The 23,779-nt window shown below is 35.9% G+C and overlaps 2 protein-coding genes across 2 annotated transcripts; both read left to right on the top strand.

Annotated features, from left to right (window-relative positions):
* On the top strand, positions 9,713-11,980 carry LOC109706900 (multicystatin-like). The gene is made up of 5 exons (XM_020227917.1): positions 9,713-9,722; positions 10,662-10,762; positions 10,851-10,973; positions 11,077-11,270; positions 11,893-11,980. The coding sequence occupies exons 1-4, from the start codon at positions 9,713-9,715 to the stop codon at positions 11,263-11,265; spliced, it is 423 nt and encodes a 140-aa protein (XP_020083506.1). The 3' UTR covers positions 11,266-11,270; positions 11,893-11,980.
* Positions 14,928-23,513, top strand: LOC109706932. Its single transcript, XM_020227952.1, has 6 exons — positions 14,928-15,040; positions 15,097-15,280; positions 21,665-21,923; positions 22,008-22,130; positions 22,246-22,439; positions 23,074-23,513. The coding sequence occupies exons 2-5, from the start codon at positions 15,246-15,248 to the stop codon at positions 22,432-22,434; spliced, it is 606 nt and encodes a 201-aa protein (XP_020083541.1). The 5' UTR covers positions 14,928-15,040; positions 15,097-15,245; the 3' UTR covers positions 22,435-22,439; positions 23,074-23,513.

Below are 23,779 nucleotides of genomic sequence, written 5' to 3'. Positions count from 1 at the left end.
CGCTTCCTTAACATTTGCATGAAGCATTAAGGGCCTGTCTAATTGAAGCATACAGTCAGCATGAGAACATCGACAGTCAGCATGAGAAATATTACTAGATGAAAAGGAAGTAGAAGGATAGAGAGGCTCCGACTGGCCATTCGATCATATCAAGAGGCATCATATAGTCTTATGCACCTTGAAGACAACCGACATAACAAGGTTGCCTGCAAAATAGCAGGCCTTCCAATTGAGTGCAGTTATAGGTGCCGAGATTGGAAAATTATTGCTTGCCCAGTCGTTTGTTATATAAAATAAGGCTAAATTACACTTTTGGTCCTCAAACCATAATAGCTGCAATTTCTAGCTCAAACTTTTTTGATTGTTGCAATCAAGTTTCATAGGCCAACTTACTTTCGGTAATGTCCCACTAATGCAACAGTAATGTGACAGTGTTGTGGTTGTTGACGTGGAAAGAGACTCATCGAAAGCTTTAATAAGCTTGTTCTCAATAATTTCAGCAAGTCTAAGCAAGACATCACATGAAAAAATAGTTGCCTGCAGAGAAGCAAAGCCTTCCAATATTACCATGCCATGCACCAACCGCTGAAAACTTAATGCCTCATGTGGCATGATTGTTGTTTTTTTTCCCCTTATATTCCCCACACACAAACTGTATATATATACATATATGTCTATAGATAGATAGATAGATAGATAGATAGATAGATAGAATTGAGCTCCTATGCTTTTAAAAGTGCCAAGTCATTGGTGCTTGTAGGTTTTCGGCCTAGGATGAAGATTTGTAGGGTTAGGATAATAGTTGTCCCCAAGATTTGAGCGGGTAGTTGGTCGAATAGTATAATCTTAGGGGTGGAATTGGTCAAAGAGATAAATCTAACAATGGGAAACTTACAAAAACTTACAAGGACCAAGTGCTTGGTGCTTTTAAAAGCACCATAGCCGAACTCAATATATATATATATATATATATATATATATATATATATAGAGAGAGAGAGAGAGAGAGAGAGAGAGAGAGAGAGAGAGAGAAGGCTTGGTCAACCCCACAGAACGAAGTTCTGTGGGTTTCCCTTTTCACAGGGGGCAGAGAGAGAGCAGACTCCACCCACCTGCACGACCACCACCACTACGACAATAACAATAACAATAATAATAATAATAACAATAACAACAAAATGGCATCAAGCAAAGAATGGCTAAGTACAAGAAAAATGATGATAGTTACTTCAGCCAGGATCAAAATATATGAGAGGTGTCAAAAAGATGATGATCCAATGCCGTCGACAACGGAGGCATCCTCACATGAAGTCGAAGCGCCTTTAAAGATTATGATGATAATCATCATCATTATAAATGATGGCCACAAAATGATCGCCACCGCTGCCGTTGCCGCACCAATTCTGGAATAATGGCTGCAGCTCAGTAGCCTACAAACAGCAAACCATCCAATGCTGCCCCGCCAATACCAGATTCTCTAAGGGGGTGTTTGGTTTCTCAGTGTGGGAGTGAAGAGACAGAGGAGCTTGCAGCAAGAAGGGAGCACGCCCAGTACTTTGTTTTTCCCCCAACATAGGCTCTCTAGCTCGTATCGCCTCGAAGGCATACCCATACATCCGTAATTGAGGGCTCACAGTATTTTGCCTCTCTAAATAGCCCAAAAGGATGCAATGTTTGCGCCCAACATACATTTTTTAGTAAACATTAATAATTGAAACAATGTACAAAGCCTCCCTAAACTCTAACACTTTTGCAAACAGGTGCTAAAACTTCTACTTTTTAACAAATAAATCCCAAAACTTTATCAAATAACATAATAGGGCTCAAGTGAAGCTATTGATTGAGCAACCGTTTTGATTGCATGCCCTGCAACAATTTTGTATAACTTTAAAATGCAAAGAAACCCAATATAAATATAGAAACTTGATGTCGATCAGATGCAAAAGAGAGAGATGTATGCATGCAACCCTAAACCCTTTACAATTTGAAGGAGTCTTTATGAAATTACAATCTTTAAGGAAGGGATTGAAGAAATTAACCCAAATATTTATATACCTAGCATCCAAATCTTTCTTATATTTAGTTCTTATCAAAATCCGAAAGATTAACAAATTCCCTCTGATCTGAATACATATAGGATAGAAAATTTACCATCAACCAGCATGAAGTCATGTTTCAACGGTTTGATAAGGAATATTTAAAACAACCCATCCTAGCTTCTATATGCAGTAAGAAAGCGAGGGGGAAAACAAACGTGAACAACCAAATCTCAATAGCTAAAAAGGAAGTAGGAAAATAAAATGGAGACTCAGACATGCCGCTTAATCACCACATGAGGGATCTTGTAATCTCATGCACCTTAAAGACGTGACAGCATAGGCTTGCCTGCAAGGCCTTCCAATTAAATACTGCTACGGGTACTTAATGTTGGCCTCACGAGCTGCCCAGAAAGGAAAAATTATTGCCTGCACCTGGTGCATCATGTCAGCCAAAAACCACCCACTGAGATGTTGTCTATCCCACAAATGAACAAAGTGAAAGGCTCCCAAGGGTTGTAAAAGGACAAAGCAAACTAACAAACCAGATTCAAATCCCACCCGACTTGTCAAAACCCAACCAAAATCTTAGGTTTGAGTTGACTATATTGCCTCTTATATCCAGTATCCTTATCAGCTTCTGTACTCCGCCGAGAAGCAAAAGCCGGGATAAAATAAGCTGAGGTGCATTCCCAACCGACAATCATCACAGCCTCCTTTGACAAGTAAAATGAAGGGAAAAAAATACTTAACATGGGATAAAACATTAAGTGCCTGTCTGATTGAAGCATACAGTCAACATGAGGACACACGGACGGTCGACATGAGAAATATTAAAAGCTGAAAAGAAAGTAGAACGAATGTTTCAAGTAGAAGGAAAGAGAGGGTTCAACATGCCATTTGATCATATCAAGAGGCATCATGAGAGTCTTATGCACCTTGAAGACAAATGACAGAACAAGGTTGCCTGCAAAACAGCAGACCTTCCAATTGAGAGCTGCCACTGAGATGAGGAAAATTAGGGTAAATTGCACATTTTGTCCTCAAACTTTGAGACACATGACAAGGACCAAACATTAATTTATTGTAATTTCTGATTCAAATTGTTGCAATCAAGTCCTACAATCTAATTTAGTTGACTAAATATTGATATGTCGGTAATGTGAAAGTGACGGTAGCAATATGGTAATTGATGATGAGACAAAAAATAAAATGTCACATCACTATTACATCAATGATGCATCAATATTTAGTCATCTAAATTGGATTGCAGGACTTGATTGCGACAATTCAAAAAGTTCAGGCTAGATTGTAACAGATTAAAGTTTGAGAACCAAAGTGTTACACATTGTTTGAGGACCAAACATGCAATTTAGCAAGAAAATTCTTACCTGCTCAGTGGTTTGTTAGATAAAATAAGGCTAAATTACACTTTTGGTCCTCAAACAATGAGGCAGGTAACACTTTAGTCCTCAAAATATAATTGTTGCAATTTCGACTCGAACTTTCTTGATTGTTGCTATCAAGTCTCACAAGCCAATTAAGTTGAGTGAACGGCAATATGTCGCTAATCAATATTATGGTTGATGACACAGCAAGAGACCCACCGAAAGCCTCAATTTGTTTGTTCACAACCATTTCCCCGGCCTTACTCAGAAAGCATCATAAAATCCATGCACCATAACAATGGATGCTAGCATAAGGTTGCCTGCTAAATTAGCAGACCATCCAATTTGCCGAAGAAGAAATGATATTAAAAGAGCTGTTTTCGCTGTATACACTGGGTAAAGAAGAAATGGCTTGGACAAAGCATTAGCACCCAGGTTGGCAACCATCACAGCCTCCTTTGCACCCAGTTTCGGATCCTCCAAATCACTGATTTGGATGAAATTGCAACCAAGAACATGTAAATCCTTGGAAACATTAGCAGGTGTGGTTTGAATTGATTTCCACCGGTTTGAAGTGATTTCAGCAAGTCTAAGCAAACCCAACGGTTCCAGTCGGATCTACCATGATTCCAATTTCCGCTCCAAAACACCTGCACGGAAAAATTGGTACGAAACACAGTACTGCAGTACACCACAAGACATCGCATGGAAAAGTGGTTGCCTGTAGAAGAGCAGAGCCTTCCAAGATTACCATGACCATGCCAAGCACCAACTGCGAGAACCTAAATGCCTCATTTTGAGTCGACCACCCGACCTCCCAGAATTTTGATTTTACCACCGAACTTTCCAATTTGTTCGATTTGAGTCGGTCAACGATAATCGGACTTCAAAATTTAAACTAATTGCTTACTTTAATGAATTCATAGTTGCTTACTAATCGGCTTAAATCAAATAAATTGAAAGAACGGGTAGTAAAATCCAAACTTTTAACTGTTAGGTAGTCAGATCGAAAAGGATGATAGTTGCGGAAAGTTTTATACATCTTTACCCCGAAAGGCGAAGTTTTGTGGGTTTTCCTGAAACCTTTCAGGATAGGGCGGGGAGACGGTAGGCTCCACCCACCCCCACCACCACCACCACCAACACCAACACCAACACGAACACAGTAACAGTAACAACAACAAGGAGGAGGAAGAGGAGGCATCAAGAAGAGAAATGGAGAAGTAGAATAAAAAGAAAAAGAAAAAATGATGATAGTTACTTCAGCCAGGATCAAAAAATATGAAAGGGAGCAAGAAGATGCTGATCCAATGCCGTCGACAACGGAGGCATCCTCACATGAAGTCGAAGCGCCTTTAAAGATTATGATGATAATCATCATCATTATAAATGATGGCCNCATCCAGCGCGCTGCCCCGCCATTGCCAGATTCTGTAATGCGATGTTTGGTTTCCGGGAAAGGATCAAAGGAGAGAGAAATGTGTTTTCTCCCTCCTTTTTTTTTTTTTTTTCCCCTCTCTTTGGTGATGTGGGAGTTCGTCATAGCAAGAAAAGGAGCACGCCTTGTACCTCCCGAAGACACGAAAGAGTCTAGAATACACCAATTACTGATGGCCTCCTCCCTCACTTATTAGACGAAAATTTCAATTAAATAGCCACCCGAAAAATTTTATTTGCGCAAATAGCCCTATCTAAAAATTATTTGCAAAAATAGTCCTGGCCCTGCCACGCCAGCGCCAAATCAGCACCACGCGAGCAGGGCCTGGGCCAGGTGGCTAAGTTGAACACGGCAATTGGTTCACCGTGTTTAGACACGGTGAACCAATCACCGTGCTCATTGTATTACTCCCGCCCACGACGGGGTGTTAGTATTACATTAGACACGGTGATTCGTTCACCGTGTCTAAACACGGTGATTCATTCACCGTGTCTAAACACGGTGAACTATTCACCGCGGTGAACTAATCACCGTGTCCTTTACTTCCATATTTGGCCAAATACGGCTTAGGTGTGGCTAGTTGTATTGGACACGGTGAATGGTTCACCGTGTCCAATTCAGTTAGTTCAAGGTTTAGGGTTTACCAGACTTAACCATTTTCGAAGGTTTAGGGTTTACCAGACTTAGCCATTTTCGGGGTATAGGGTTGTATAGGACACGGTGAATGGATCGCCGTGTCCAATGCATGGGCCGGGTGCGGCTGCGAGAAAATCTAACACGGCCTGGCCCAGTTCGTTAACCAAGCGCCTATGGCCCAATAAAGAAAGTCGGGCCAGATCTAAAAGTGCGGCTGCGAGAAAATCTAACACGGCCTGGCCCAGGNGCACCCGGCCCGTGCATTGATTCGGTTCCTGGGCCAGGCCGTGTTAGATTTTCTCGCAGCCGCACTTTTAGATCTGGCCCGACTTTCTTTATTGGGCCATAGGCGCTTGGTTAACGAACTGGGCCAGGCCGTGTTAGATTTTCTCGCAGCCGCACCCGGCCCATGCATTGGACACGGCGATCCGTTCACCGTGTCCTATACGCGGTGAACCGTTTACCGTGTCTAAATGCGGTGAACAGTTCACCATGTTTAGACCCGGTGAACGTATCGACCGTGTTTAAGTGTGGTACCAACCCTCCGCCTTGGGCTGGAGTGATACATTGGACACGGTGATTGGTTCACCGTGTCTAATACAACGGTGAGCCAATCACCGTGTTCTATGCCTTATTTGGCACCCGCGAAATGGTGTGTAGTACATTAGACACGGTGATTGGTTCACCGTGTCTAAACGCGGTGAATAGTTCACCGTGTTTAGACGCGGTGAATGGTTCACCGTGTTTAGACACGGTGAACGAATCACCGTGTCTAATGTAATACTAACACCCCGTCGTGGGCGGGAGTAATACAATGAGCACGGTGATTGGTTCACCGTGTCTAAACACGGTGAACCAATTGCCGTGTTCAACTTAGCCACCTGGCCCAGGCCCTGCTCGCGTGGCGCTGACGTGGCGCTGGCGTGGCAGGGCCAGGGCCATTTTTGCAAATAATTTTTAGACGGGGCTATTTGCGCAAATAAAATTTTTCAGGGGGCTATTTGCAAAGAAAGCCCTTTAATTACTGATGTCCTCCTCCACTCATAAGACGAAAATTTTTAGGTTAATTACATACAGGTTGCCAAAATATAGTAAATTATTTTTATATTTGGTTTAGATTTGTAGTTATCTAAATTAGAGTTAAATCCTAATTTATTTGGGATTGGATATAATTTAGATTTAATTTAGCATATATATTTTATAGATTATAATTAGGAGTGTAATTCTAATCTAATTAGAATTAGACTTTAATTAGAAAACATGTATTATATATATATACTAGTGTACTAACCCGCGCGATGCCGCGGATAAATAATAGAAAAAAAATTAAAAAATATTGAAGAGTAAGAAGAAAGAAGTTTGGAAAATAAAAATTTAAGAGTGTTTTATTTTTTGGGTAGGGAAACGTATGAATTGAACTAACCAATATAGCCATTGAAAATTGATAACTGCCCAGAATCAACATTCAAAAAAAAAAAACCTACAAAGGTCGTATGAAGATGGAGATAATAATGTTGCGATGATGACGACGATGGCGATGAAAATCTGATAAAAATTTGCAAAATTTTGCACCCTTTTGAGCATGGAATGATCAAAAGTTGTGGGCCAAACCTGCCACATCAATTATGAAATAAAAAATAACCTCTAAATTAATCAAAATAATGCATATAAATCAAGTCCTTAATTGATACAATCACCATATAAAAAATAATGCAAATAAATTAAATTCTAAATGAATACATAGTAAGAATTCGAGATTAAAATAAAGAAAAGAAAAATTAGGTTTAGGATTTTCGTTTTCCAAACCTACCCCTCGAACCGTCCATTATTGCTCTCCAATTAGCTTTCTCTATTGAAAAACCGTTCGATTACCTTATTTTTCCATAAATCCGAAGAGATCGGCATTAATAGAAACCCTATAAACACTCTTTTGATTCGGAGGGGGGGGGTTCGGGTCGAGTCGGATTGGCACGGATTAGAGCTTGGAAAACTCCCTTACTATTCCCCAATCTCTAGATCTGAAAGTAGTAACTATTCATCTTCTCCTTTTCTAATTTTGCATGTTAGGAATTATTTGTGGGAGAAGAAAGGACTAATTGTGAAGAGAAAACGTATAAATTAAAAAGCACATTGATTATATGTCATTGAATAGAGAGGAGGGGAGGAGAAAAGCCAAGAGTAAGAATCAATTCAAAAAAAGTAATTTTGAATAGGAAACGTATAAATTAAAAAGCACATTAATTACATGTCATTGAATAAAGAAGATGGGAGTGGAAAAGCCAAGAGTAAAAATCAATTCAAAAAAAAGATTAGTGAGAGTGGAGAAAAACTTGCCACGTGGCAAAATTATTGGGAATTCACATAGAGTAATAGATACGCTACGGCTAAGTTAATAATGCCGCGACCAAAATTAGATGCCATGTGCTAATTATTCTGAGCTGCCGGGGCTCTAATTAAGCAATCCATGTTGGTCTTGCGGTCCGTACGGTCAGGAGCTGCGGCTGATTAGAAGCCACACTCTAATTAAGCCAAGCTATGCACGTTTCGTACGGTCAAGAATCCGCGGCTACTTTAATTTAGCCATACGTCGTACGGGTGAGAGAGAAGCCAATTTTGGAGTTGCTTGTTGCGGCGTTTCGATCTAATTAAGCTTTGGTTATTTTTCGAGAAATCTTCTTTGTATTCCGCCTTTTCGACATTAACAAAGTATTTGCTCCGTCTTCGCCCGTGGACGTAGGCTGTTGGCCGAACCACGTAAATATCGGTGTACTCTTTCCTTATCTTTTCTTTTCCTGCATTAAATTATTTTCTGGATCTACTTTTCGTCGTTCCGATTATAACAAACAAATATATTTTTATAAAATTTAAATTTTATAAATTATTTTTGTAAAAGCTGGAGGGGTGATAAGTTGAACACCGTGAATCATTCACCGCATTCAAACACGGTAAATGATATATTTTTCTTAGACACGGTAAATCATTCATCGTGTTCAATTACGGTGAATGGTCCATTCACCATGTTCCGTGCTTATATTTTTTGTATTCCCTTTTTTTAATACTTATATTTTTTTCGTAATACATATAATTGTATTTTTTTAAACACGGCGAATTATTCATTGTGTTTAGAGTTTAGACATGGTGTGGATGAGAGGTAGAGAAAAGATAAGAGTTGGGAAAAGAGAGTTTAGAGAAGAAGAGAGTTTGGGGAAGAAGCAGATTCAATATTTCATTTTATTGATACCCTGTTTACATTATACTTTGGTATTTATAGTACTTGGTAATTTGGACTAAACTAAAAACGCACCTAGTCTATGAGGGCTAAACAGCAAAAGTGATAAATTGAGGAAAAACTCGTATGGGCTGAAATCTCATGGTAGTTGGGCCCTTTCCCGGGCTTTCCCGATCTCTTCTGCTGATTGTCAGGCAAACGGACTCGGGTCCGCACTTCTCCTCACTACCCGCAACCCTGCAGGTCTTGGGTTTGCCATTTCGCCTCGATCCGAGCTCCGGTTCGCCTGACCCATGCATAACGGTAAGTGGGCGTCGGTTCCTGCCTTCTCCGCATCACCCGCAACCCGGCGGGGCTTGGGTCTGCGTTTTACGCCCGATCCGGTAATTCGACCGCCCGATCCGCCTACTACTTCCGTCCTTATTTCTGGTCTTACTATTGTAAAGTTGACATTTTTACTTCCTTCCCCTACTAACTATTAAACTACTTATTCTTCAAGACATTACAATTGTCTTCACCTGGCAAAGGTATACATCTCGTTCGTTACCATATTCCGTACACATGTGTTAGAATGTGCTTTCTTTTTTTTTGTTTTTGTTTGAATGTGCGATTTGATATGTGTTTGGTTCTCTGATTAATTAAGTTCGGATTGTAATAAATGATTAGAATGCCGTTTGTTTGTGACGTTTCTTTTATTAGTAGACTTATATCATACTAGTGAAGAGTCCCGCGCTTTGCAGCGGATAGAAACTATAGTAGTAATTAATAATAATAAAATATTAAATATTTTTTTGTATATCTCACTTGGTACATCTACCAACGATGGAGAGAGAGAGTAAAATAGCTTATTCTAAATAAAAATTAAATGGAAGAGATGAAGAGACGTATGTTAAGAAAGAGAGAATAAAATGAGGGAGATGAGGAGACGAATGTTGAGAGAGAGAGAGTAAAATGGCTAATTCTAAATAAAAATTGAATAGGGGAGATGACGAGACGTATGTTGAGAGAGAGAGTAAAATGACTCATTCTAAATAAAAATTAAATGGGGGAGATGAAGAGACGTATGTTGAGAGAGAGAATAAAATTGATCATTCTAAATTAAAAAAAATTCAAAATTAGGAGGTTATGACACATCAGCTTAAAACATTGGGGATTCATAAAGAGTAATAGATTATAACTATAAAAATATTCCTTCAAAAAAATTGTTTACGAAATTTGGCCTGATGATACGGTTCTACCGTATCGGTAGGGATAAACGATTACTTTGAGATAATCGAACCTCCTAGAGAAAGATATTAGAGAGATAAAGATTGATAAGAGGGAAGAGAACGGGAGGGGAGATAGAACAAGATTCTACCGTATCGATAGGGGTAAATGATCACTTCGAGGGAATCGAACCTCCTAAAGAGAGAGATATTAGAGAGATAAAGATAGATAAGGGGGAAGAGAACAAGATGGAAGATAGAACAACACGGCCAATTTCTTCTTATTCTCCAAATCCTAAAAAATACACATTTATATAACCTAACCCTAATTACACTTTATTGGAAACAACTGAAATATTTTAAAATAATAATATATTATTTCGTAATTAGAAAATCCTAATCTAGGAATGTATCACCTGAATTCTGCCCTGTTTGGACTCTATTTCGTATGCATCGGCTAAATTCTTCTTTTATTTGAGCCAATTTAAGAATTTTTTTTTTAATTTGTCGTCAGTTTTGATTGAAATTTATTTAAATTTTTTATGTATAGATGTATTTCATTTTGTGATATAGCAGAATGCTAAGAAGCTGATACCTGAAGAGTCGATGTAGGAGAAGTTGAAACTGCACGAAGAAAGCGAAGAGATGAGGGACGAGGGCAAGGAGGAAGAAATCCAAAGTGAAATAGAGGAAGAGAAAGGGAACGAGAAGGATCAAAGGGTTTATGAGCAACTTCAGAGGAAGATAAGGTTTACGTTTGGCCGAATGGTAATCGCAGTAGGACTCACGAAGAATGGGCTAGATATTACAAACAAATCAAGGAAAGCGAGGTGTTTAATAATTATTATCTTCTTTTTGAGAGTTAAAGCTTCACAACCTTTTTTTTTTTCACTAATTGTTAATACATGTCTTTTACAGGGATTCGATGTTGATCCATTTCCAGGCACGTGTGAGTTTGGCCTTACGGCGATCACGGATTTTGATGATGAAATTCTTATCAGATGTACTAAATTGGCAATCGAACATTTTAATAAGAAAAATGTATGTTCATGTTCCCTTGTGTATGTCTTTTCCTATTGTTTTTTTCTTTGTGTCTTTATTTTTGTTTGATAAAATTGATTTTATGATGTTTTTTATAATGTAGGATATGAGTTACGTGTTTGTAAAAATAGAGAAGGCAACGTGTAGTGTCGCAACAGGACTTTGGTACTATGTTACCTTCCAAGCAGTTGACGGTGAAGCTGAGCCGAAAATCTTCCAGGCGAAGGTGCTTTATGGGGTGCAACGTAACATTAAAGTTGCTCTTTGTAGACTCAAGCCCACTGCGAGTTAGTAGAGGTACATTTTTATTTATTTGTTTGTATAGTTAGGTTATAGTTTGTGTATATAGTATTTAAATTAATCAGAGCATTTGTTATTTAATTCGATATTTGTAACGATGTGACATGCGATATGTTGTGGAAAGGGAGAATGAGGTTTCCTATGCTAAAATTATTTATTCTGTTCGTCTTGTATTTCTACTTCCAATGCTTAGTTACATCAATGTTCAACTTTGTTTTATGTTAAGTTTCTATATTTTCCTCATTGTGTTAATTTTTTTTCATGAAAAAAATTTCAGCTACCACAATTAGCTAGCTATATATTTGTCCAAATTGGTAATTTCTTGGACTTGTAAAATTAGGAATTTGGATGAGGCTTTTGAATTGTTAGGAGGACTATATCTTTTACTGATTCTCACAAGATTCAGGAAGAGATGCTAATTATTTCCTACATATCAATTGTTGCATAATAGTTTCTGATGCTTCTTGATAGTATTCGTGATAAAGTGTTGGATAACATTCTCCATGTTATCTTTATATGATTATGCTAATCAATGAAATATAATTAGCAATACTTGTTTGTTTAAATTTTCTGTCTCTTTGCAATAACACAACTAGATGTTTCCTTATTTGCTTTGCAGGCGGAATGTCATGCTCTACACCAGGCCTTCCCCATTCAGGTGCTGTTTGGTCGTGAATAATGGTGGTAAATTTTTTTTTTTTTTCGATTGCTGGTTTTTCTTTATTTTAAGTTCTTAGTTATTAGTGTTAGTAATTTGGAGGCTTTAACAAGTTATATTGTGTCATTTTATCTTCTTATCTTTGCCTCAACAAATAAAAGATGCTACTTTTCCTGAATATGGGAGTTTGTCGGTGCTCTCGTGAAGAGTCAAATTTATCTACTTGTAGGGTTCGGTGTGAGATACAAAACTTTGCAGTGTAAAACACATAGCTTAGGCAAATATGTTGCCCTTATATTCTAAGCGGTATTGGCTTCTGCTAATTTCTGATTGGTATTTGTCCGAAAGGCAGTTGAAATATAACAATATGTTGAGTTTGCTTGTTGGCCTTTATATTTGTGAGAAATAAATCCTACTTAGTTCTTTGGAGACAGACAAGCCAATGAAATTTTATTTCAGTTTGCTGCCATAGAAAGAGCCGAGGGCTTTTCCTGTTTCAAATGCTGTTGTTTGCTTCTTGCGATAGAGAAAATGGTCATGCTAAACAAACAGTTGGAATTGCTATTCCGATCCGTACGTGAAGGTTTATTTCTCGTAGATGGAGTTGCTTTTGGTTTAGTTTAATTTCAAGGTACATGGTTTGCGAATTCTAGAATCTCAAGGTGTCATTTATATTTTTGTTCTTCTCCTGGTTGCTGCTTTACCATTGATGCTTTGCCGCTAATAGAGTGGCGTTCGGAACCGAATGCAAAGTTTGAGGTAATCTCACAATTTTATGACTTACAGTGTTAATCTTTGTTGATTTTTGGCAATTGAAAGGGAAATTGGGGCCAATGATGTCGAAAAATTATGAAATTGTCAATTTTGATACCTTTTGATCACTAGGCAAATGATGTCGAAAAATTATGAAATTTAGTTTTCAAATACTTTCAATAGCGTATATGAAATCTAACGGAGCCGATCGTCGATTTGGAAGCCGCATCATTGAAAACAATTTTGTAGTACGGAGGCCTCCGTACTACCGATAGTATACCAGCCTAATTCTATTTAAAGCTAAAATAAAAAAAGTTGTCAGAGTTTTGTTGGGATATTTCAAAATTGCATATTCGAATCCGAATTCGAATCCGAATCCAATTCTATTTAAAGCTAAAATAAAAAAAAGTTGTGAGAGTTTTGTTGGGATATTTTAAAATTGCATATTCGAATCCGAATCCGAATCTGAATATGAGTTGGGGCAAAAAATAGTAAATCTGAATTTGAATCCAAAAAATTTCGGAACTCAAAATCCGAAACCGAATTAGAATCCAAATTCAAATAGAATAATAAGATCCTAATTAGAAAAAAAAAAAACAAAAAAGAAAACTAAAGTTTATAATCTTTTTTACATTGGGTTATTTACACCATTGGTCCCAAACCTTCGCACTATTTTTCAATTTGGTCCCCAATCTTTTTTTTTTTGCAATCAAGTCTCTAATATATTGATTTCATTACAATTAAGTCCCAGCCGTCAAAAAGGTATTAAAATTGACGGAAAATACCACGTCAGCACCATGTCAGCGCCACGGAGGCGCCGTGTCAGCGCCACAGAGGCGGGTGTCAGCGGATTGCAAAAAAAAAAAAAGGTTGAGGACTAAATTGAAAAATTGTGTAAAGGTTGAGGACCAATGGTGTAATTAACCCATTACATTTATAAATTTAAAGCAAGATTTTTAATTTAAGATTTAAATTTTGATTTTGGATTCAAATTTAAATTTGAATTCAAATTCTGATTTTACATTTAATTTTAAAATTTTAATTTTAAACTCGAATTCACATTTCGAATTTTAAATTCTAATTTAATTTCAAACTTTGATTTGAAATTTCAAATCAAAATGTGAATTTGAATTCGATGTTTAAATTCAAATTTAGAATTGAAATCAAATCTTAATTTTAAATTTAAATTTTGAATTCAAATTTAAATTTAAAATCAAAATTTTGAATACGATTTTAAATTTAAATTTCAATTTCAAAACTTTCATTTTAAATGTAAATTGAAATATCAAAATCAAAACTTTAAGTTTGAATTCAAATTTTAGATTCAATTTAAAATTCAAATTTAAAATTTAAATTTCAATTCAAGATTTTAATTTAGCTTTAAATTCAAATTCAAATTTCTAATTTCTCGTTAGTTTAAAATTTTAATTTTAATATTATTTTTGAATTTCAAATTAAAATTTTAAATTTTTTTTAGGGACTAAAGTGAAAAACGTGCAAAGTTTATGGACCAAAATTAACATGCAAAAGGATGCCTATTCTATTCCATTAATTTTAACAGTATTTTTTACGGCGGGACGTGATTGTAATAAAATCAAGAGATTAGGGACTCAATTGCAAAAAAAAAAGTTGGGGACCCAAGTGAAAAATAGTGCAAAGATTTGAGACCATCGGTGTAATTAACCCTTTTTACATTAGTTTAAAGTTTTTTGCTGTTTTTTTGGCATTTTGTTCCAAAAGTAGGGCAGAAGCGTCACTGGGATTGTGATTTGTTCCTCAGGTGGTTTTGGCTTTTGCCAAGTCTGTATCGGCCTGTGGCGCACGTATGGAAAGCATCCGACACCACCGTCCACTGCTAAAATAAAAAAACTAAAAACTGAAAACTAAAGGGTGAAATTCAAAAATCACTCATGTGGTTTCACACTTTCTTATTTTAGTACCCTATAATTAAAGTGTATCTAGTTAGTGTCCTGCGGTTTTATTTTTATTTTTTCGTTAGCTTTTTCGTTAATATTTCGTTAAAATATATATAAAAAATTTTAGATACCCCACCTAGGTTTATCGAACATTCATTTTAATACCGTTTAGTTTTAACTTTGTCACTGATTTAACGAAAAAAATTAATAAAATTTATAATAAAAAAATAAAAATAAAATCGTAAAATACTAAATTAATACACTTTAAATTTAAATTATAGAATATTAAAGTCAGAAAATATAAAACCACAAGGATGGCATTTGAAGTTTTTCTAAAACTAAAATCAAAACGTGCACAGCAAGTCTGAGTCTCCTTCTCCCCCGTCCCTTCGCACCGCCTCTGTTCCCGAAGCCCTTGTCCGATCCTCTCCCCGTCTTCGCCCGGCATCGGCGCCTCTGTTCCCGAAGCCCTTGTCCGATCCTCCCCCCGTCTTCACCCGGCATCGGCGGCGGCGGAGTCTCCTTCTCCTGTCTCTTCGCACTGACTCTGTTCGCGAAGCCCTTGCTCCTCCTGAAGTCCGATCCTTCCCCCCGTCTTCGCCCGGCATCCGCCGCCGCCGCCGCCGCCGCATTGTCCTTCTCGACATGGACGTATTGAAGATTGTCTTCACCTGGCGAAGGTATACATCTCGTTCGTTACCGTATTCTGTACACGTGTCAGGATGTGCTTTTTTTTCTTTATGTGCGATTTTGATATGTGTTTGACTCTCTGATTAATTAAGTTTGGATTGTAATAAATGATTAGATTGCCGTTTGTGCCGTTTGATATGCATTTGATTATTTTGATTACGATGGTTGGTTGACTTTTCTTTTATTAATAGACTTATAACATATTATAATTGTAAAAATAGTCCTTCAAAAAAATTATTTACGAAATTTGGCCTGATGATACAGACAGTTCTACCGTATCGATAAGGATTAACGATCACTTCGAGAGAATCGAACCTCCTAAAGAAAGAGAGAGTTATTAGAGAGATAAAAATAGATAAGGGGGAAGAGAACGGGAGGGAAGATAGAACAAGATGGTCAAATTCTTCTTATTCTCCAAACCCTAGAAGATACACATCTATATAACCTAACCCTAGTTACATTTTATTGAAAATAACTGAAATGTTTTAAAATAAATAATATATTATTTCATAATTAAAAAAGCCTAATCTAGGAATATGTCATTCCACCGCCCTCGATAGCCACCTTGTCCTCAAGATGGAAAATCCTCAACCTTATCAGAAAAAGATAAGCTCGAGAAATTATTACCTGCACAAGATGCATGGACAGAAGTCCACAAAAAGCCTTCATAATTCATAGAACAATAAAACAGGATTTAGAAGCAGAGGCTCAGGGGAACTATTCCATTAGCCTCCCTCCTATCTTCGGTCTTCACCACTCCCACCTAGCAATGAATACCAACCTGGTTGCCATTTGTTGTCCACAAACCAGTCTCACAACCACAACATGTAATTGTCACCTTAAGACAATATACCTCCAGGGTTGCCACGCCATTACTAAATCAGGGAGTGGCAGAGCATGAGAGGAGGATTACGAACCATCATCGCCTCTCTTCTTAGAAAGCTTTTCTCTAATTTGACCATGTTTCAGAGATGCCGATTCATCGATAATAAGAGTTTTTCTCCCTCTCTCTATCTCATTTTGGGAGGCATGTGATTCCCTCGAATCTTGGATATTGTGCACTAGTCCCTCATATCTGTAATGTCAATCTGAATGCAAAATGGTTGCCTGCCGAGTAGCCCCTGCCAAAATAGTCCTGCAGTGCAGGAGATACTTGAATGCAAAGTCTTCCAACTTTACCACTTTTTCCAGCCAAAAAATGAAAGATGAGACTTTACACCCCTTCTAACAATAATAATAATAATAGCAACAAGAATAGGAGAGGAGGAGGAGGAGGAGGAGGAGCAGGACGACGACGAAGAAGAAGAAGCACCCCTTCTATAGTTCAACAACATAAGAGAAGAAGAAGAAGAACTACAACAACAACAACAACAACAACAACAACAATAATAATAATAATAATAGCAACAACAAGAGCAGCATACGGCACCCCCATTGTAGTTCAACAATAAAAGGCACTTCTTTTGCAGCTAACCTAAAGAGTTTGTTAGATAATCACGACACAGTAAAGACTAAAATGAAAACAACCAAAATGCTTCAAATGATTCAAAGGCCATAAAATTATAGTGGTAAGTAGAGGAGAAGCAAAAGCAAGTAGCTAAAAAAAGAAAGAAAGAAAGAAAGAAAGAAAAAAAATAAAAAAAAGATAGACATTAGGCAAATCAAATTTACTTGGTCACTCAAAATCAAAACAAACTGTTAAATATCAAGGTGGTGGAGGTCGGGGGGCTATGCAATATTTCAGAAAACAACAGCGTAATTTTACTCTTCTCCCATAGGGAGCTGAAGCCCAAATCTGCAACTTTCACACAAAATTTAACCTCTGATTGTACTATGAAAGTTCAGATCAACCTCAAAGCATACCGCATCAAAACCCTCACTCCACCTTACGGCTGCAAATAATGGTTGCCTGTAGGAGCAGACCCACCAAGATTGCCATTCCGCACATAATAGAATTTTGTTGTAAGCTTGCATTCCTTCTTCTAGAAACGGCCTCCTAAGCAAATAGTCACAACCTTTGATCTCTATTTTAAGAAAAGGTTTTAGTTGATGGTACAATGACAAAGAAACGAAGGAAGATATTTGTTTGTGATGAAACCACCACTTCAAAATAATAAAAAAAAAACATAAATTAAAGAAATAAGGAAAAAAAGAAGAAGAGAGACTATAAGGTAAATAAATAGTTTGTCACATCAATAGTAGTCCAAACCGAACTAATAAAAAAGAATCTTGGTTCAGATACGAGTAAAAACTACTTATTTCACAAATAGATATAAGTTTAGATATAAACAGAAACTAGACTAATTTTGCATTTAGACAAAAATTAGATTGTTTTTGAAAATAAGGTAAATAGTGTTTGGATGATTAGATTGAAACAGAAAAAACAAGAGTTATAATTTTAAATTAAAAATGTTTTATCCTGTTAATTAACATCAAAATATTAATTAAAATAATTTAATAAATTAATAAATTTATTACCTATGAATATTATAGAAGATAATAAAAATATATCAATTAATTAATTAACTATAAAAAATAATTTAGATTTTTAATTAGTTAGTAAATTATTTTAGTCTGATAACTAATTAAAAAATTAATTAGAATAATAATAATATTAATGGTTGATCAATATAAAAATTAATTTATAGATAAACACATTAAATTATTAATAATTAATTAGCTAATTAATTATACATAATAAATTAATTAATTAATTACTTTATTATTTAAACAATGGATAATAATTCTAATATATTAATTAGATTAATTAATAATTTAATATCATAGTTAAAATTAAATTTAAACTTTAATTAATCTTGTTTCTACTTGGGAACAAGCTTGTTCTAGAAAAAAGTTGGAATAACAATTCAAAACTTATACCGGATTATACTTGCTTATTCCAGAGACTTGAAAACTGCTTGTTCTCGAGTACCAAACATAGCATCTGGAAACAAAAAAAGGAACAAGTATTTATTCCCGCTTTGTTCCTGAACCAAACGGCCCCTAAATCAACATTGGATACCATACCACTTATATTATTTAATTAATATTTAAAGGAGTCCGGCTGGTATACTATCGGTAGCACAGAGGTCTCAGTGCTACCAAGTTATTTTCAATGATGCCGCTTCCAAATCGACGATCGGCTCCATTAGACTTGATCTACACTATTAAAAGTATTTGAAAACTAAATTTCATAATTTGTCGACATTATTTATCTATCAATGAGTAGTCTAAAATAAACGACTGAAAATAAAAAAACTTATAAAAAATGATGATAAAAGACTTGATTTAAGATCAGAGGTACTGATCTTACTCTAAATAGTGAAAAGAATTTTTTATAAAGATTTTATCAGATTTGAATTGTTTTACACCGTTAAATTCACAAATACATCACGTCGACTATTAAAATTGTCAATTTTGGTAACTTTTGATCACTAGACAAATGATGTCGAAAAATTATGAAATTTAGTTTTCAAATACTTTCAATAGTATAAATCAAGTCTAACGGAGCCGATCGTCGATTTGGAGGTTGCATTATTGAAAACAATTTGGTAGCACGGAAGTATACCAGCCTAATTCTATTTAAAGCTAAAATAAAAAAAAGTTGTGAGAGTTTTGTTGGGATATTTCAAAATTGCATATTCGAATCTGAATCCGAATCTGAATATGAGTTAGGGAAAAAAAATAGTAAATCTGAATTTGAATCCGAAAAATTTCGGAATTCAAAATCTGAAACCGAATTAGAATCCAATTCAAATAGAATAATAAGATTCTAATTGGGAAAAAAACAAAAAAGAAAACTAAAGTTCATAATCTTTTTTACGTTAGTTTAAAGTTTTTTTTTTTTTGGCCTTTTGTTCCAAAAGTAGGGCAGAAACGTCACTGGGGATGTGATTCGTTCCTCAGGTGGTTTTGGCTTTTGCCAAGTACCGGGCCAGCAGCGCACGTATGGGAAGCACCCGACGCCACCGCCCACTGCTAAAACAAAAAACTAAAAATTAAAAGAAAATTTTCAAATATCACCCCTGTGATTTCACATTTTCTCATTTTATTATTTTATACTTTAAAGTGTATCAATTTAGCGTCCTGTGGTTTTATTTTTATCCTTTTATTATCAATTCTACTAATTTTTTTCTTTAAATCAATGACAAAGTTAAAACTAAAGAGTATTAAAGTAAATATTCGATAAACCTAGGTGGGTATCTGAAGTTTTTTTGTATATAATTTAACGAAATATTAACGAAGAAGTTGATGAAAAGAGAAAAATAAAACCAGAGGGCACTAAATTGATACACTTTAAATTATAGAGTACTAAAATGAGGAAGTGCGAAACTACATGGATGGGACTTGAAGTTTACTCTAAATTAAAATCAAAACTTGCAGCGCAAGTCTGAGTCTCCTTCTCCTGTGCCTTCGCACCGCCTTTATTCGCGAAGGCCTTGCTTCTCCTGAAGATTGTCTTTACCTGGCAAAGGTATACATCTCGTTTGTTACCATATTCTGTACACATATGTCAGGATGTGCTTTTTTTTTTATGTGCGATTTTGATATGTGTTTGACTCTGATCAATTTTGGATTGTAATAAATGATTAGAATGCCGTTTGTGCCGTTTGATATGCATTTGATTATTTTGATTATGATGGCTGGTTGACTTTTCTTTTATTAATATACTTATAACATATTTTATAATTATAAAAATAGTCCTTCCAAAAAATTATTTACGAAATTTAGCTTGATGATACGGTTCTACCGTATCGATAGGGATAAACGATCACTTCGAGGGGATCGAACCTCCTAAAGAGAGAGATATTAAAGAGATTAAGATAAGAGGGAAGAGAACGGGAGGGAAGATAGAACAAGACGGTCAAATTTTTTTTTTTCTCCAAACCCTAGAAGATACACATCTATATAACCTAATCCTAGTTACACTTTACTGAGAATAACTGAAATGTTCTAAAATAAATATTATATTATTCCATAATTAAAAAGCCTAATCTAGGAATATGTCATTCCACCGCCCTCGATAGCCACCTTGCCCTCAAGATGGAAAATCCTCAACCTTTGCCTATCCTCTTTAGATCTTCTCTGTTTTCATCACGTTCGGCCTCGATCAAAAATAGTTGCTTTGATTTTCATCGATGTCCAGGACTATTTTTCATACAATTGTAGCAAAAGGCCTTGATCTCTTCTTACTTTTGCTTTAGCCGGTGTAAGGCGCTTTATGGGTGGAAGCGCCTCATTAGATATTGGTGTCATGGAAGGGCACAAAAGGGAAGGCTTAGGCTTCATAATACGATGTTGAGCTATTAACTTCTCCTCTTGTAGACGAGCAAGACCAATAGCAGCTGATATAGAAGTTGGTCGGAAGGCTCGGACGTTATACTTTAGATCCTCCTTCAGCCCACTAATGAAGAAACTTATGAAAAATGTTAAGTGCGATTGGCAAGAAACTTATGAAAAATGTTAAGTGCGATTGGCAAGCATTTCGAGTCGAGCCTGATAGTCACGAACATTTTGAATAGGATCAATGCTTCCTTCTTAATAGGAGTTGGGAGCAAGGGATGATTTTTGTCGAAATTCGAGACGAATGTATCTTCAAATGGCGTATGCGGCTGCAAATCCATCTTCGTGCTCATAGGGATGATCAAATTTTTGAGATCATTAATAGAATCGCTAGTGAGCTTTACCTCGGTCTCCACTTTGTTGAGTTGGGCCTTCACATTGGAAAACCGAGCGTTCATCTCTTCTTTTCTTATGAAATCCCCATTCATCTTCTTCAGAAAATCTTTTTTTGCTGGAGTTTACACTATACATACAAGGCTCTGATGCCAATTGATACCGTTGTATTGTATCAATAGAGATAAACGATCACCTCGAGGGGATCGAACCTCCTAAAGAGAGAGATATTAGTATCAATAGGGATAAACGATCACTTCGAGGGGATCGAACCTCCTAAAGAGAGAGATATTAGTATCAATAGGGATAAACGATCACTTCGAGGGGATCGAACCTCCTAAAGAGAGAGATATTAGAGAGATAAAGATAGATAAGGGAGAAGAGAACAACACGACCAATTTCTTCTTATTCTCCAAACCCTAAAAGATACACATTTCTATAACCTAACCCTAATTACACTTTATTGGAAACAACTGAAATATTTTAAAATAAATAATATATTATTCCGTAATTAGAAAATCCTAATCTAGGAATGTATCACCTGAATTATGCCCTGTTTGGTCTCTGTTTCGTATGCATCGGCTAAATTCTTCTTCTATTTGAGCCAATTTAAGATTTTTTTTTTTTAAATTGTCGTTAGTTTTGATTGAAATTTGTTTAAATTTTTTATGATAGATATATTTCATTTTGTGATACAGGCAGAATTCCAAGAACCTGATACCTGAAGGGCCGCTGCAGAAGAAGTTGAAACTGCAGGAAGAAAGCGAAGAGATGAGGGAAGAGGGCAAGGAGGAAGATACCCAAAGTGAAATGGAGGAAGAGAAAGGGAACGAGAAGGATCAAAGGGTTTATGAGCATACTTCAGAGGAAGATGAGGTTTATGTTTGGCCTAATGGTAATCGCAGTAGGACTCGCGAAGAATGGGACAGATATTACAAACAAATCAAGGAAAGCGAGGTGTTTAATAATTATTGTCTTCTTTTTGAGAGTTAAAGTTTCATAACCTTTTTTTCACTAATTGTTAATACATGTCTTTTACAGGGATTCGATGTTGATCCATTTCCAGGCACTTGTGAGTTTGGCCTTACGGCGATCACGGATTTTGATGATGAAATTCTTCTCAGATGTACTAAATTGGCAATCGAACATTTTAATAAGGAAAATGTATGTTCATGTTGCCTTGTGTATGTCTTTTCTTATTGTTTATTTCTTTGTGTGTTTTTTTTTTTTTTTTTTTTTTTTTTGATAAAATTGATTTCGTGATGTTTTCGTAATGTAGGATATGAGTTATGTGTTTGTAAAAATAGAGAAGGCAACGTGTAGTGTCGCAGCAGGACTTTGGTACTATGTTACCTTCCAAGCAGTTGACAGTGAAGCTGAGTGGAAAATCTTCCAGGCGAAGGTGTTTTATGGGGTGCAACGTAACATTAGAGTTGCTCTTTGTAGACTCAAGCCAACTGCGAGTTAGTAAAGGTATATTTTTATTTATTTGTTTGTATAGTTAGGTCATAGTTTGTGTATATAGTACTTAAATTAATTAGAGCATTTGTTATTTAATTCGATATCTGTTGTCTAACTTGAAAACCATGCGTCATGCGATATGTTGTAGAAAAGGAGAATGAGGTTTCCTATGCTAAAATTATTTATTCTGTTCGTCTTGTATTTCTACTTCCAATGCTTAGTTACATCAATGTTCAACTTTGTTTTATGTTAAGTTTTTATTTTTTCCTCATTGTGCTAATTTTTTTAATGAAAAAAAATTTCAGCTACGACATTAGCTAGCTATATATTTGTCCAAATTGGTAACTTCTTGGACTTGTAAAATTAGGAATTTGGATGAGGCTTTTGAATTGTTAGGAGGACTATATCTTTTACTGATTCTCATAAGATTCAGGAAGAGATGCTAATTATTTCTTGCATATCAATTGTTGCAGAATAGTTTCTAATGCTTCCTGAGAGTATTCCTAATAAAGTGTTGGATAACATGCTCCATGTTATCTTTATATGATTATGCTAATTAATGAAATATAATTAGCAATACTTGTTTGTTTAAATTTTCTGTCTCTTTGCAATAACACAACTAGATGTTTCCTTATTTGCTTTGTAGGCCGAATGTCATGCTCTACACCAGGCTGCTTCGCCATTCAGGTGCTGTTTGGTCGTGCATAATGGTGGGAAATATATATATATATATATATATATATATATATATTTTGATTGCTGGTTTTTCTTTATTTTAAGTTCTTAGTTATTGATGTTAGTACTTTGGAGGCTTTAACAAGTTATATTGTAGCATTTTATCTTCTTATCTTTGCTTTAACAAATAAAAGATGCTACTTTTCCTGAATATGGGAGTTTGTTGGTGCTCTCGTGAAGAGTCAAATTTATCTACTTGTAGGGTTCGGTGTGAGATACAAAACTTTGTAGTGTAAAACACATACCTTATGCAAATATGTTGCCCTTATATTCTAAGTGGTATTGGCTTCTACTAATTTTTGACTGGTATTTGTCTGAAAGGCAGTTGAAATATAACAATATATTGAGTTTGCTTGTTTGCCTTTATATTTGTGAGAAATAAATCCTACTTAGTTCTTGGAGACAGACAAGTCAATGAAATTTTATTTCAGTTTGCTGCCATAGAAAAAGACGAGGGCTTTTCCTGTTTCAAATGCTGTTGTTTGCTTCTTGCAATAGAGAAAATGGTCATGCTAAACAAACAGTTAATTAAATGTGGATCTTGGAAACTCTGCATTTTTATTCCCTGTTCTTCGATCCAATCCATATATAAAGGTTTGAACGGTAGGGCAATTTGG

Source organism: Ananas comosus, linkage group 2 (genome assembly GCF_001540865.1).
Source record: "Ananas comosus cultivar F153 linkage group 2, ASM154086v1, whole genome shotgun sequence".
NCBI lineage: Eukaryota > Viridiplantae > Streptophyta > Magnoliopsida > Poales > Bromeliaceae > Ananas > Ananas comosus.
This window is presented reverse-complemented; position numbering and strand designations above follow the sequence as displayed.